The 12980-nt window shown below is 53.9% G+C and overlaps 6 protein-coding genes across 6 annotated transcripts; 2 read left to right on the top strand and 4 right to left on the bottom strand.

The window, feature by feature from the left end:
- Positions 1 to 90: 90 nt before the first annotated feature.
- On the bottom strand, positions 91 to 742 carry PHYSODRAFT_306065 (hypothetical protein; the record flags this gene model as incomplete). Its single annotated transcript, XM_009537802.1, has 3 exons — positions 91 to 115; positions 154 to 254; positions 353 to 742. The coding sequence occupies 3 exons, from the start codon at positions 740 to 742 to the stop codon at positions 91 to 93; spliced, it is 516 nt and encodes a 171-aa protein (XP_009536097.1).
- A 553-nt stretch (positions 743 to 1295) lies between these two features.
- Positions 1296 to 3092, top strand: PHYSODRAFT_252770 (hypothetical protein; the record flags this gene model as incomplete). Its single annotated transcript, XM_009537801.1, has 2 exons — positions 1296 to 2858; positions 2937 to 3092. 2 exons carry the CDS (start codon positions 1296 to 1298, stop codon positions 3090 to 3092), a joined length of 1719 nt encoding a protein of 572 aa, XP_009536096.1.
- Positions 3093 to 3199: 107 nt separating this feature from the next.
- Positions 3200 to 3772, bottom strand: PHYSODRAFT_355973 (hypothetical protein). The gene has a single exon (XM_009537800.1). It carries the CDS (start codon positions 3765 to 3767, stop codon positions 3285 to 3287), a length of 483 nt encoding a protein of 160 aa, XP_009536095.1. The 5' UTR covers positions 3768 to 3772; the 3' UTR covers positions 3200 to 3284.
- Positions 3773 to 4035: 263 nt separating this feature from the next.
- PHYSODRAFT_348089 (ATP synthase alpha subunit) lies at positions 4036 to 6051 on the top strand (the record flags this gene model as incomplete). The annotated part of the gene is made up of 1 exon (XM_009537799.1): positions 4036 to 6051. The coding sequence occupies one exon, from the start codon at positions 4036 to 4038 to the stop codon at positions 6049 to 6051; it is 2016 nt and encodes a 671-aa protein (XP_009536094.1).
- Positions 6052 to 10456: 4405 nt separating this feature from the next.
- PHYSODRAFT_454852 (hypothetical protein) lies at positions 10457 to 10624 on the bottom strand (the record flags this gene model as incomplete). Its single annotated transcript, XM_009537798.1, has 1 exon — positions 10457 to 10624. A coding segment is annotated over one exon (168 nt), but the record flags the coding sequence as incomplete, so codon positions are not given.
- Positions 10625 to 11049: 425 nt separating this feature from the next.
- On the bottom strand, positions 11050 to 12594 carry PHYSODRAFT_527734 (hypothetical protein; the record flags this gene model as incomplete). The annotated part of the gene is made up of 2 exons (XM_009537797.1): positions 11050 to 11299; positions 12389 to 12594. Coding segments are annotated over 2 exons (456 nt in total), but the record flags the coding sequence as incomplete, so codon positions are not given.
- Positions 12595 to 12980: the final 386 nt, after the last annotated feature.

Raw genomic sequence — 12980 nt, 5'->3', positions numbered from 1 at the left:
TTTGAGTAGTGACGTAGGTATTGTAGTGAAATAAGCACGATTTCATAAACTAACTGCTTTCATTTGGTTTACTAAGTACCAAAACGATTCCTAGGCGTTTGTACGCGAAAGTTTGCTAATAACGTATCGACAGAGACTGTTGTCGACACTTACGTGGGCCTCTTCAAACGGAGAATGCCTACAGGTGCAACGCCGCAACGATGAGAGCCACCACTTGAAGTGCCACCATCGATGCGCTCAGCGACGGAGCGGCACTATCGGCGCTTGCAGACGCAGATGCCTCGGACTCGTCGTGGTCATGATCGTGATGGTCGTGGTCGTGGTGATCGTGGTCATGGTCGTGGTCTCCCACAGTTGCCGCGCCGGCGCCCGACCCACTAGAACTGGCAGTCGTGTTGGAGGTCGCCGCTAGGTCGGCCGGGTCGGCACCATCCCCGTGGCAGAACTCATCGAGCTGGACGTAGTAGTCGAGGTCGGTGGCCGGGCCGAGACCGAGGTCGACGTAGCACTGGCGGACCTCGTCCTCCACGAGCGAGTGCAGAGCCTCGTGGCAGCCTTCGTCGTCGCATTTGAGCTGAGAGACGTCCGCGACCGAGTCGCACGCGCTCTTCGCCGACGTCAGGAACTCAGCGGTGCACTCCGACGAGTGCGAGTGCGAGTGCGAGTGAGATTCTTGGGCACAGGCGGGCACCACAGTGGCGAGGGCACCCAGCGCGATCACGGCGGCAGTCGTCGACTTCATTGCAGCGATGTGTCGGCTCTGGAGCTTGGGGACTTGAGGGAAAATTGGAAACTGGTGAGCGAATCCCGCGGAACTTTGATGGCCATCGCATCGCGCGCATTGCGCACAGCGAGACGAGATCGAGATTCGCCGTCGTCGGAGAAGCCGTTATACCACTTTTTTATTGCAATATCTCCTAAGTTTAGCTTGACATTTGTAAAGGATCTTAGTATATATATAGAAATATTAGTTATTTATTTTAATAAGAGTGGAGATCTGTATCGAGTCTGATTAAAATCGCGTAATTTAGTCAAATATCCTGTCATCTGATTGGTTAATTGCGCCCGAGTTCAAGTTGCCTTTTTCGTCTCTGGACAACTCTCCACACGCCCGCATCCAGTCACTGCAGTGCGTCGAACGCACACACATCCATCCGCGCATCGCGACGCGTTCCCTTGCCGCCGTCGTCGGACAATGCCGTCTTCGTACAGTAAAATCCTCACCCACTTCATTCATTCGACCGACGGACCGCCTGCTCCCAGCCATTTCCCGGATTGACTGCAACTCAGCACGAATGCCGTCTCCGCTTCGAACTCTCGCCGCTCTGCTGCTGGTCTCGCTTGCGATCCTGTTGCCCATTGCGGCGCAGGAGGAATGCAGCGGCCACGGAGCACTGCACGGCAACCACTGCCACTGCGAGGCTGGGTACACGAGCGAAGGCACCGAGTGTGTCGCTACGGGGGCGACGGCCTCATGTCCTGCTGGAGGCATCTCGTGGGAGCTGTCCATGGCCATGGCCCTCGAGAACGGGACCTACACGATCTCCTTCGCCAACAACACGGAGAACATGGCCGTGTTCGTGCTGCCGATGGACGTCGCAGTGACCGCCAACGTCACGCAAGCAGACCTCGAGCTGTCTGCGGAGCAGGCCTCGCTCCTGCTAGACGACGTGTCGCTGCCCCGCAACCTTGTCAAGGCGTCTCGCGACATGGCACCGACCGACCAGCTACTGTACGTGGTACAGCGCAACAACGCGGAGGAGCTCGCAGCGCTGCAGGCCGAGTGTGAGGCCAACCCAAACAACACGTGGCACATCGACCACTGCGACGGCCCCGGCGCGCATGGTCGTCGACGGCTCGCGACGGAGCCTATGACTGTCAACTTGGTGGTGAATGAGACGGGGTACTACGCCTTCCACATGCAGCACAACGCGATCGAGGAGTTCGGTATGCAAGTCCTGGACGCCAACACCCGAGAGGTGGCGCTGGCGTTGGCCATCGCGGAGGAGGAAGAAGCGGAAGAGGAAGGCTCCAGCTCGAACAGGAAGGCGTCGGCTGCGGTGTGGGTCAAGACCATGGCCGCCGTGGCGATCGTTGCGATCCTCTCGATCGTCGGCATCCTGCTCATGGCCGTCCGCGTCAAGGTGCTGACGAAAGTAATGGACGCCATGATCGCGCTCTCCGCCGGCGCGCTGTTTGGTGCCGCCTTCCTCCACGTGCTACCCGAGTCCATCGAGTTCTACAGCGAGTACGGCCAGATGGACCTCACGCTGAGCATGATGTTCACAGTCGGGTTCGTCGTCGCCATGGTCGTGGAGATGGCCCTCGAGCTCTGGATCAGCATGGTGCAAGACGGAGCGTCACACTCGCACCACCTCCCGACTTCCATGCAACAACCGTCGCCTACCGATGCGCTCGCTGATGCCGCTGAGAAACAGTCGGGAACTCCTGAGACTGGCAACTACACGGCGGATAACACGCTCACACCCTCGCTGCGGGAGACGACGGGCGTCTCAACCTTCAGCCTGAAAGTGGACTGGCGCAGCATCAAGCCCATGGCCTGCATTATCCTGCTCGGCGACCTGTTCCACAACTTCGTGGACGGTGTGCTTATCGCCACTGCGTTCCTGGCGTGCGACGACTCGCTCGGCGTGTCGGTCACGGTCTCCGCCATCCTGCACGAACTGCCGCAGGAGTTCGCCGACTTTATTATTTTGGTTGAGTCGGGCTTCACGCCGTTCCAAGCCATCCTCTTCAACTTCCTGAGCGCGCTCTCGGCCTTTATCGGAGCCGCGGTGGTGCTCGCGGCTGTGCCTGTTACGAACGAGACCATGGGACTGCTACTCGCCGTTGGATCGGTGCGTCGCTGCTGCCTGCTTGTCTTGTAGTTGTATTCTGCTATGCACTAACTGGTTAAATCGTTGTCATGTGAACAGGGAACTCTTGTATACATTGCCGGCACGGACCTGCTCCCCGGAGTGCTGCGTGTCAAGTCGCCCGGCCAGTTCGTGGCCCACCTGCTCATGTTCGGGATCGGAATCGGCGCACTCGCACTCACCACACTGCACCACGTGCACTGCAATGCGGACTAAAGATGACGCTAGTAGTACTTGAGTAACCTGTGTACCACGAAACTTGAAAGTATGTACGAGTCCACTCTCAGCGAAAAAAAAAAAACTTGGTAAGGAAATGCAGCATTGGGTCGCTTCAAAATGTTTTGACGAACAGTATCAGTAAATTTACTGCATCATGAGGTGAGTATCACCCCACGTCGCTTTCGTAGCTTAAGCCCGAAGTCGCCGGGTGAGGGTTTCTTCCTCCTCGTCCCCTTCGCCCTTCTTGGGGCACTTTTTCACGCTCTTGTCAAAGAGCCTCTTCCACCAGTTCGTGAACCGATTGCATTTCTTCTTGTACTTGCGGCGAGAAAGTTCGTTCGGGTACATGAGTCCGATGCTGGTATGGGTTCCGTGAATTTGCCCCCCGGTTGATGTCGGTCGTCCGCCTCCCCCACCACCGCGTTTTCCTCTCTCCTCCTCCTTTGCAGTCGCATCATCGACTGATAACTCACGGGTGAGTACCTGGTGGCTGGGGTCCGGGTCTTGGATCGACTTCGCCGTGGTGACTGCGATGCCATTGCTGATAACAGCCAGCGAGACCGCGAAGGCCAACACGAGATGAAGCAGGCGCATGATTCCTTGATCGTTTCCGGACCAGTGAGAATTGCGGAATGAAGTGAGGCTGGCTGGGATGAGCTGGCCCATGGACATGCGGCCGGCTGTTTATCTTCGGCTTTGACGCTTACGGATCCGGATGGACGAGGGAGTACCGTTTGTAGACGGTACTCCCTCTACACCGTAGTATCTACCAGCAGGTCTGGACCGCGTCGGACGACCCAATCGCTAAAAGAGCAACATGGAATCCAGAGCTGTTCCCCAAAGACCTTGTGTAAGAGTGGTGTGTCATCATGTACCAACAAGTTGGTACTCGTATCTCCACCGCACCGCTATCAAAGCTCGGTATCAACAACAACAGATAATGCACGGGGCTCGTCGCGGCCAAGTGGCCGTGTCGCGCGTGGTGCGCGCGCGCCTGGCGCAGCGCGTGTGCGCCACCAGCAGCAACAGCCTCGTCAGCGGCAGCTCGTTGGCTGCCCCGCGCAGCTTCCACGCGTCCTGCGCCGCCTCGGCGGGCCGCCGCAACGCCGCGGACGACTCGGAGGCGGCGCTAGCGCAGCAGATGCTGGACTTCATGAAGCTCGCGGAGGAGGAGGAAGAAGCCAGCGCCGACGCCGAAGCCGACGACCGCGCGTCGCTCTCCGCCGTGCAGGCCGAGCTGCCCGTGCGCGGCGTGGTCATGGGCGTGCAGAACGGCCTGGCGCGCGTGTCCGGTCTGCGCCACGCCACCATCGGCAGCGTCGTGGACATGTCGGACGCCGCCGGCCAGTCGCTGTGCGCCGGTCTGGTGCTCTTCATGGAGAGGAAGGTGGTGCACGTGGCGCTGCTGCACGCCAGCGGCCAGGCGCGCGCCGTGGCCAAGGGCATGGACGTGCAGCTGCAGCGCGAGCAGCTCGAGATCCCCGGCAGCGTCGCGGCCTTCGCGGGCGCCGTCGTGGACCCGCTCGGCCGCCCCGTGCAGCTGCAGGAGGAGGAAGGAGAGGAAGGTGAACAGGAGAGCGCCACCCAGCAGCACGCGGCCAACGACCGCGTCAAGGTCACGTGGGGCGCGCAGAGCGTGCCTGGCCTCATGGCCCGCGCCCCGCTGCGCTCGCCCTTCGAGACGGGGCTGCTGGCCGTGGACTGCCTGCACCCCATGGCCCACGGCCACCGCTTCGGCGTGCTGGGCCCCAGGAACTCGGGCAAGACACGCGTGGCGCTGGACGTCATCGCGCACCAGGTGGCGAGGGCCAAGGCCCGTGGAGAGCTGCCTCCGCAGTTCGTCTACGTCTGCGTGGGCAAGAGCGCCGCGCGCATCCACCAGATCCGCGACGCGCTCAAGGTCACGGGCGCGTTGGAGCACACCACCATCGTCGCGTCCACCGACCGCGACTCGCCCGTGCTGCAGTATTTGGCGCCGTTCACGGGGTGTGCGGTCGCCGAGTTCCTCATGTACAACGGTCGGTCCCGGCGCAGCGTTGTCTTGTACGACGACTTGGCCGCGCACACGACGGTCGTGGAGGGACTTGTGCAGTCGCTGAAGCTGCCGCGCGCTGCCCAGCTTAGTCTCAGCGCACATGCGGTGCTGATGGAGCGCTCAGCGCAGTTCAAGGGGGCATCCAAGAAGGAGGAAGGCCCATCGCTCACGTCGTTCGTGCTGGTGGACGCGCCGGACAGCTTGGAGATCCCGTCCGAGTTCCAGGAGCGCGTGACGTCGCTCGTGGACGACTACATTGGGTTGGAGTCTACGCTGGCGCGCAATCGCGTGTTTCCGCCTGTGGATGTCTTGGCGCCTGGTGCATCGGTTCGTGGTCCACCGTTCCAGTCGGCGACGCGCTGGACGTTTGTGAGCCGCCTGCGTGCGCGAATCAACGCTGCCGCGCAGGTAAAGCAGAACGTGGAGGTGGCGCGCAAGCTGGGCTTTGAGACGGAGCCGGAGGACGCAGAGACGCTGGAGTTCCTGGAGCTCGTGCAGCAGTTTTTCACGCAGAAACCTTTGCTCGCGGTGATGATGCCAGGGCCGGAACAGACCGCGCCAACGGAGTTGGAGACGGAACTTGGAGCCTTCTTCCTGACGATCGTGGACATGGCTCACCTGCCTGGCAGTGACGGTGTTGAGGAGGCACCATTGAATCTGTGGGAATTCCTGCACGACGTCGTGGCCAGACTTTCTCGCGACGAGAACCAGGACATTATGCCCCAACTGACTACACACTCGCGCAGGAAGGCGTGGTCACTAGACCTGCAGGAAAACGTGGCCTTAATTCTGTCCGAGGAGCTAGAGGCCATCAAGCAGCGCCGGACGCAGGAGTATAAGGAAGAGCAGGCGAAGTGCAAGCAGTACTTGCGCAAGCTGCAGGAGCTCAAGGCTGGCAAGTTGGGACAAAGTAAGGCTTAGCTGTAGATCCACCATGAAGAGTGACGCTTGATTTGGATAGAGACCAATCCATATCCGCCTCGGTGCTGTCCTGCGGAAATTTTTTGATCCACCATGAAGAGTGACGCTTGATTTGGATAGAGACCAATCCATATCCGCCTCGGTGCTGTCCTGCGGAAAATTTTTGCGTCGATGTTTATGAATGTTTATGCTGGTTGAATCAGCACCGCTTCGATCTCGGCGAGCAAATTCGAATTTGAGGAACAAATCCAGTCGTAACAGCACGATCGAGAAGAGGGCTGGAGTTGCAGTGTGCCCCCATTGAGTGTGACTGCCCAGTGAACATTCTGTTCAGCAGAATCTGTTGTCTATGGTGCCGGTGGCGTGTAAGCGCCGCTACTACATGTAGGTGGTCGCAGGACGGTACCGAGTACTTATCTAACCTTAAACTGAAAGACTTCGGCTGCTTGATCACACTCTAGAGTCATCATGCTGAACTTCACGTCGATCAAGATGCCAACGCTCGGGTCAGCATCTCAGAATTCCTTCGTACTTTTCGTTTGCTATTTATCTCGAACTTCTGTCTGCTTCTGTCTTGATGCAGGACTTGAAGCAAGGCACTTCCTCGGTCGCTGAATATGGTACAATATTAGCAAGGCGATGGTGTACGTCACCTTCTACAATACAATGCATGCTGTAACAGAGTTCATGTAAGCTCATAATATGAGCTTACACGTCAGACCGTGTCAACAAAATGATGCTTAAAATCCTGTACGAATCGCGATTCAACCGCATAAATCGAAATCACTCTGTCCTGTGCTTCTTTAAGGCTGTTGAACTCTTCAGAATGTTGAGAACTCGAGGGGTGGCACCAGTCTGAAAAAATATCTCCATTTCCAGACCCCCGGATTTTATAATGTGCATGGGACCTCAATATTTTTCATTATCGGAAAGCTCTAAAACCAATTGAATTGAAGTACTTTTCGCTTTCTATGTGTGATTTTCACTTTCAATTTGTGATGTTCATTTAGGTACGAAATTTTGTTGGTCAACTTCAAGCGCCGCTCGAAATGATTCGCACTGCGGTCTCAACCGCGTCAAACAACATGATGCTTACGAACTGTATTTACCTAGAGTTCCGTGGATCCCAAAAGCAAAGCGACGAGCAATCTCAAACTGATCAAATTCTGCGACTCGCAGTTTGTAACAAACGATGGTCATCCAAGTTGGCGTACATGTAGCCTCCACTCTCAAGAGGTTTCAAGCCTGCTACGCGAACTTGGATGACCATCGTTTGTGGTGGTGTTGTGTCCTGCTCAAAGTGTCGAGCGTGTTTATTTTATGCTAGAATTACTCCGAGGTGGTTAGAGCACCTTTAATACTGGGAACACCCGAAGAATGAGGGGGTGGACAGCTCCCAACGGGTTAATTGGACGCGTAAGCGTAACCTGGCGCAACCTTCGTGCTACACCAGCCAGAAGGATGTCGACCGAACAGGTTCAACAGCAACTTTCAGCAAGAAAGACTGAGGCAGGAAATGCACGTCAACAGACCCATGCACCAGCTTCAGAAAGTGAACTGCGGCACGCGGGCCACAGTTCTCCCTTATCCTGGCAATTATTGTGGGAACCGATTACATTGTCTAATTGGAATATAAATCGGTTGGTTAAGCAGATGATTAAGCTTAATCGGGTCGGATTTACTAAATCCGACCTCCTAATTAGATCGACAGCCTAAGCTTTGCACTCTGATTTGACAGAGCAGTCTGTTGTGCCTACAACGCCATGTGGCAAGCTGATTTAGCTGCTCAGTGGCTTACAAAGCTCTGGACGACTGATTTGCATGCTAATCAGCCCGAATGTCCGACACCCACTCGGCATTCGGCGGCAGATTTAAGGTAAAACCGACAAACGCTAATGCTGACGAGAAATGACAGCGCAAATATATAGCTTCACAACTTGATAAATAGATAGCAGTACACGTCGACTGCTCACAGAGAAGTATTTAATGCACGCGATGCTATTGCTCGTTAGTAGGAGCGCGAAACAGTCAGCTCGTGGTGGTAAGTGGTCGTTCCGCGTATTGTTGGCGGGTAATGAGGCAATCCCTATTTTACCAACGCTACACTGATTTATACCCTTACCAATGACGTATGCAATTATAAGGATCCCCGATTTAGTACCAGTCAAATCTCTCATGAACGCTGCTTTATCAGCTAATCCGCTCGGACAATCTAATCGGTTTCCACAATACTAATTGCCAATTAGCACCGGTACAGTAATCTGCCCGAGTAAGGAACGCCTGATATATATAAAGACGCAGAATATATAAATTGATGTTAAGTTGAGTATGCTTTTCCAATGTACTGATTTAGTTATTTCAAAATGAACTGAAGAGCAGCTTTACCTACGAGTCCACAGTGGCGTATGGTCGAAGCACTAACCTTTGACCAGGCATCCTCGCACCACAACAGCGCTGTCAACTGGTCGACCTCGTAGGGATTATCTAGCCCTTCACCTTGTCGAGGATGCCCACTTTCTCAGACCAAGTGAGACGGAGACGCTTGGACGGTGTGGACTTCATGAGTGGAGTGTGGGCTTGTGGGGCGAGGTGCAAAAGCAAAAGTGCGAGTCTACCACTACGGTACATGTAGTTTGAAGTCTAGTAAGATCGCTAAATGCGTGCCATTTTTCAAACGAGGGGCACTGGATTTTTCACCTTAGTACCTCAGTACCTTGCAGTACCTTGCACATCCCCCTATCGCCACATCGACTGGAAAATAATATTAAATATGTGAGGCTATTAGTTGTACACCCGTTCCTTATTCGGGCCGAATTCTGTACCATCACCAGCGTTTATACCACTGGCGCTCCCCTAGTGCGACAGCACAACAGCACCGTTAATGGCGCCCAAGGCGCCATTAGTAAAGCAGCTGGTTTTCAGGTAGGAGGGAAATATATAGACTGTTGCCTCAGCTTTCCAAAGTCCGAAACGGGTGCTAACTTTGAGTCTACGCAGCATGTAAGCCTGCATCTGGACAAACTTTTGGTACTGCCTACTTCATAGAGGTATGTTAGAGCTATTGAACGCACTAGCTTGCATCGGTGGAGTGTAAGTAGGCACTTAGCAGGACCCCCGCCTCCTCAGGGACTCCTTCATGTTGCTCATTTCCAAAGCCATCAGGCCTGGAGGTCATCCCTCCTACACTTTAATGGGAATCCCGTTAAAGTAACTTTAAGTTGTGACATGACTGTGGCTAAAACGACTTTAAGTGACCTTAAAGTCGCTTTAGACACCCTAATGTTGCAACTCCAAAGACCCTGAATATGCAATCAAATCCCAAGATCCTTAAGTCGTCTGGGCAGCAACTTCGGGAGGAGCGATGTCACGAGAGCCAAATCCCCAAAACGGCCGTTAAAGTCAAAAGGAACGCGCGTAGTTTTGGCAATATGAAAGCTCTAGAGGCATGTTTGGGCTCGATGAATCGATCTAGGCCACCCCTATAGGCCCTATGCGTTTGAACGGTGTTCAGAGCTTGCAGGCATGATTGAACGAAGATAGTTGTTTAGTGAATCGTCAAGGATTCATTCACCCCCTCTGCGATCTCAAGAGTGATGGTAATCTGATTAAAGTCGTGATAACTACTTCGCTTTCCGTAAAGTTAAGGGCGCCCTAGCAATCTGTGCAAAGTCTGTGTACAGAAGCAAATCTTTACACAGATCAGAATAATAAGGGATTTGTATTGACGGATAGCAGCGGGACGGGTGTCATGGGCTCATCTGGTTGTGTTGTGAGCTGTTGTGAGTACACGTTGCCACAGCAAGAAAACCTGCGCGGAGTGCTCGTAAAGCAGGTCTGCGCGATTTTGCGGAGGTAGGTCCTGCACCAGGCATTCCAGCGGATGGACCCGTTGCCGCAACTCGGTGCTAGTTTTCTAATTGCGGGGATCTGCTCCAGTACACTGCAGCACCCCAGATTCACCCCCTCTTTTTGACTTAAAGGCGCCGTAGGGCTTAAAGGCGCCTTAGGCAGATGTTGTGCGGTCGCATTAAAGGTGCTGTAACGCGAGTCGAATTACTCAGGTCCCCGTAGTGGGCATGTACAGACTTCCCCCACAAACTGAACTGCACTTACAGCTAATATCCTTCTAAATTCGTTCGGTTATGTACATCTCGTAGCAGAGGTACAAGCAATTTATACTAAATGTACCTATACATTTGATGAAGCCCAATTTCTTGCATTCCCTCTTAAGAGCTTGGAAGGTCCACACTTGTCACTTTGTGGGCGGAATCTGTACCCCGGTTAGGGGTACGAGTCCATCCGGAGTAAATACAAAAAAAACCGTCCGTTTTCGCGTGCAGCACAGCAAAAACACCGTTTCGAGAGACGGGGCTGAGTCAGTCAGTGGTCGATCAACGGAGGTGAGCGGTTGTGAGGAGCGTAGCCGCAGCAAACCCGCGCGGGGTGCCCGCGAAGCAGGGCCGCGCGGTATTTGGGGAGGCGGGCCCAGCGACGAGAATTCCAGCGAGCCGAGCACCGCTCTCGGTAGAACATACAATCTATAAATCGCGAGCGAAGCGAACCGCGGGGGCGCCGAAGGGGCGCCCAACCAAGCGCAGCGCGGCTGGTCACTGACAGTGACTCACTGTCACTAAACCAAGGCTGTTGTTGCATCGAAACCCACATGGCCTCCTTCAAATCTGTATGGATAGTGGTGTCAATCTGAGGAAATACGGTGCTGTAACACTTTTGGTGTTTTTGTTATGAATTACTGTGGCCGTATCTGCCTTTTCATCCGGACCCGGTCTTATACTAGGCTTTGTATAAGGTCGGACCCCTGGGACATATTCGAAATATGAGGGAACGACGCCTTGCATATTAACTCGACCTCTCTCCGTTGCAGATAAGTCGACCACAACTTGCATAATTACTCGACCTCCTCTCTATTGCAGATTAACTCGACCATAGGATCAAACGTAGGGCAGATACGCGGTTGGCAAAGAAAAAAACTGACGGAGTTTATTCAATCACAGTTACTGCAACCTTATCCTTTTGTAGTGCTTCGAGTAGTGCCGAGCGCGAGCGTCCTGCCTTAGTCACATTGAAGCTGCCGCTTGTAAGTGATTTCATCTTCTCCGCTACTGAGTCTGGTCTTTTTTCAGAGATGAACCGGGCTACTTTGTGCATGTAGTGTAACATGTACACCCCGCAGTCCAATGAATTCGATTGAAGAGGGCTTGTCTTGTACGCTAACAGTTGTGGCGCCACACTGGTTTCTCTGCCACATCGTTTCGCCTCGCGAGCTAAAAATCACATCAGCGTATCCAAAACAGACGCCGAGTTGTGATAACCGCGTAGCGAGTTGATGTGGTAGCAGATCGTTCCAGCAGGTTTCAGCGGATTCTCAATGATGACGAAGCTGTAGTGATCTGCACCACTAATAGGCAGTCACACAAACTTGTGTGCCGCCCAGTCAAAGCTACCGGTCACTTCATCTGGAACATCTTCACCATCTCTTTTACGGCGATACGCGTTTTGGATCTCCAGATAGAACGAGGTCCCAAGCGGTAAAGCCAATCCGTCCACCTTAATCATGTGCTTGTAAATGAGGCAATCTACCACGCGAGTCGTCAGCCATTCCCCGGGCAATAAACTGTCCAAGTCTTCTTGGTACAGCGGAATTCGAATAATTTCACCGTGCTTGTTTCCTGCAAGCTGGTGCACCACAGTCATAATTGGCTCGTCCCGATTTTTTCTTTTAGCGATCCTTTGGGGACGTGCCGTGCCTTTCGGTTTATTGCCTGACTGGGGTTTAACTTGTTCTTGGCTCTCTTCGATAGCCGCATCGCCAACGTCCTCCTCGCTGATATCAGACCCGTTTTCAACGTCGTTATTTCCGGAATTCCCGTGCAAATTTTTTGTGGCACCCGAACCCTTATTTACGGGTTCGTTCGCGGATGGCTCGGCGGATTTATCGTTGCTTGAGTCTTCACTGGGGCCATTTTCGTCTTCACTTGCCTCGTCGTCTTCACTTGCCTGTTCGTCTTCACTTGCCCTGTCGTATTCACTTTCCTCGTCGTCTTCACTTGCCTCGTCGTCTTCACTTGGCTCGTCGTCCTCACTTGACGCCACACCCCCACTTGGCTACCCGACCTGGCTTTGCTGTCCCGTTTGGCTTGGCTGGCCGACGGGTTTATTCTTATAATTGCTGATAAAACGTGATATCCACGACTCTTGCGTTCCCTTCTTCAGTATTGCGAACTCAGGGATATTATTTCTCGCGTAGCTTAGAAGCTCGGAGAAGGTGCACGTGCCGCCATCCTCGTGACACGAATCATAGAACTTAAGGACGCGTAACTCGTAGGGCTTAAGGCGCTTCTTCTTGCCGGCCCCCTTCTTGCGAAATGCATCTCCAAGGGCTTCCAAAGCAGCAGGATCGTCCAGCAGATGCCACAGCGCCTTCTTCCAGCCCATCAACGCCCCCTTCGCTACACCAAGCTGCTTTGCAGCCACCTTCGCAGTCCACTTAGGGTTATCTCTCCACTCCTTGAGCTTGCTGACCTTCGCACTTGGTTAAGGCGCCGTCTCTCCTTCTCCATTGTGCGCGAGGCCGTGTATTTTTCCAAATGAGGGGAGTCGAATGAGCGGTGTCGATTTCGTGGCTTTGTTTACAATCTGTCGACCAAAATTTTAAGCCAGTAAACTTATAAAGTACGATTGATGGCTAAACCCTCAAGCCGGTCGGCTTATACTGCAAGTAGGTCGAGTTATCCTGCAAGTAGGTTGACTTATACTGCAAGTAGGTCGAGTTATCCTGCAAGTAGGTTGACTTATACTGCAAGTAGGTCGAGCTATACTGCAAGTAGGTCGAGTTATACTGCAAGTAGGTCGAGTTATACTGCAAGTAGGTCGAGTTATTCTGCAATACAGGATGTATATGGATTTTGTAT

This window comes from Phytophthora sojae (assembly GCF_000149755.1).
Source record: "Phytophthora sojae unplaced genomic scaffold PHYSOscaffold_11, whole genome shotgun sequence".
NCBI lineage: Eukaryota > Oomycota > Peronosporomycetes > Peronosporales > Peronosporaceae > Phytophthora > Phytophthora sojae.
The sequence above is the reverse complement of the archived record's forward strand: the minus strand, read 5'-3'. Positions and strand labels throughout refer to the sequence as shown.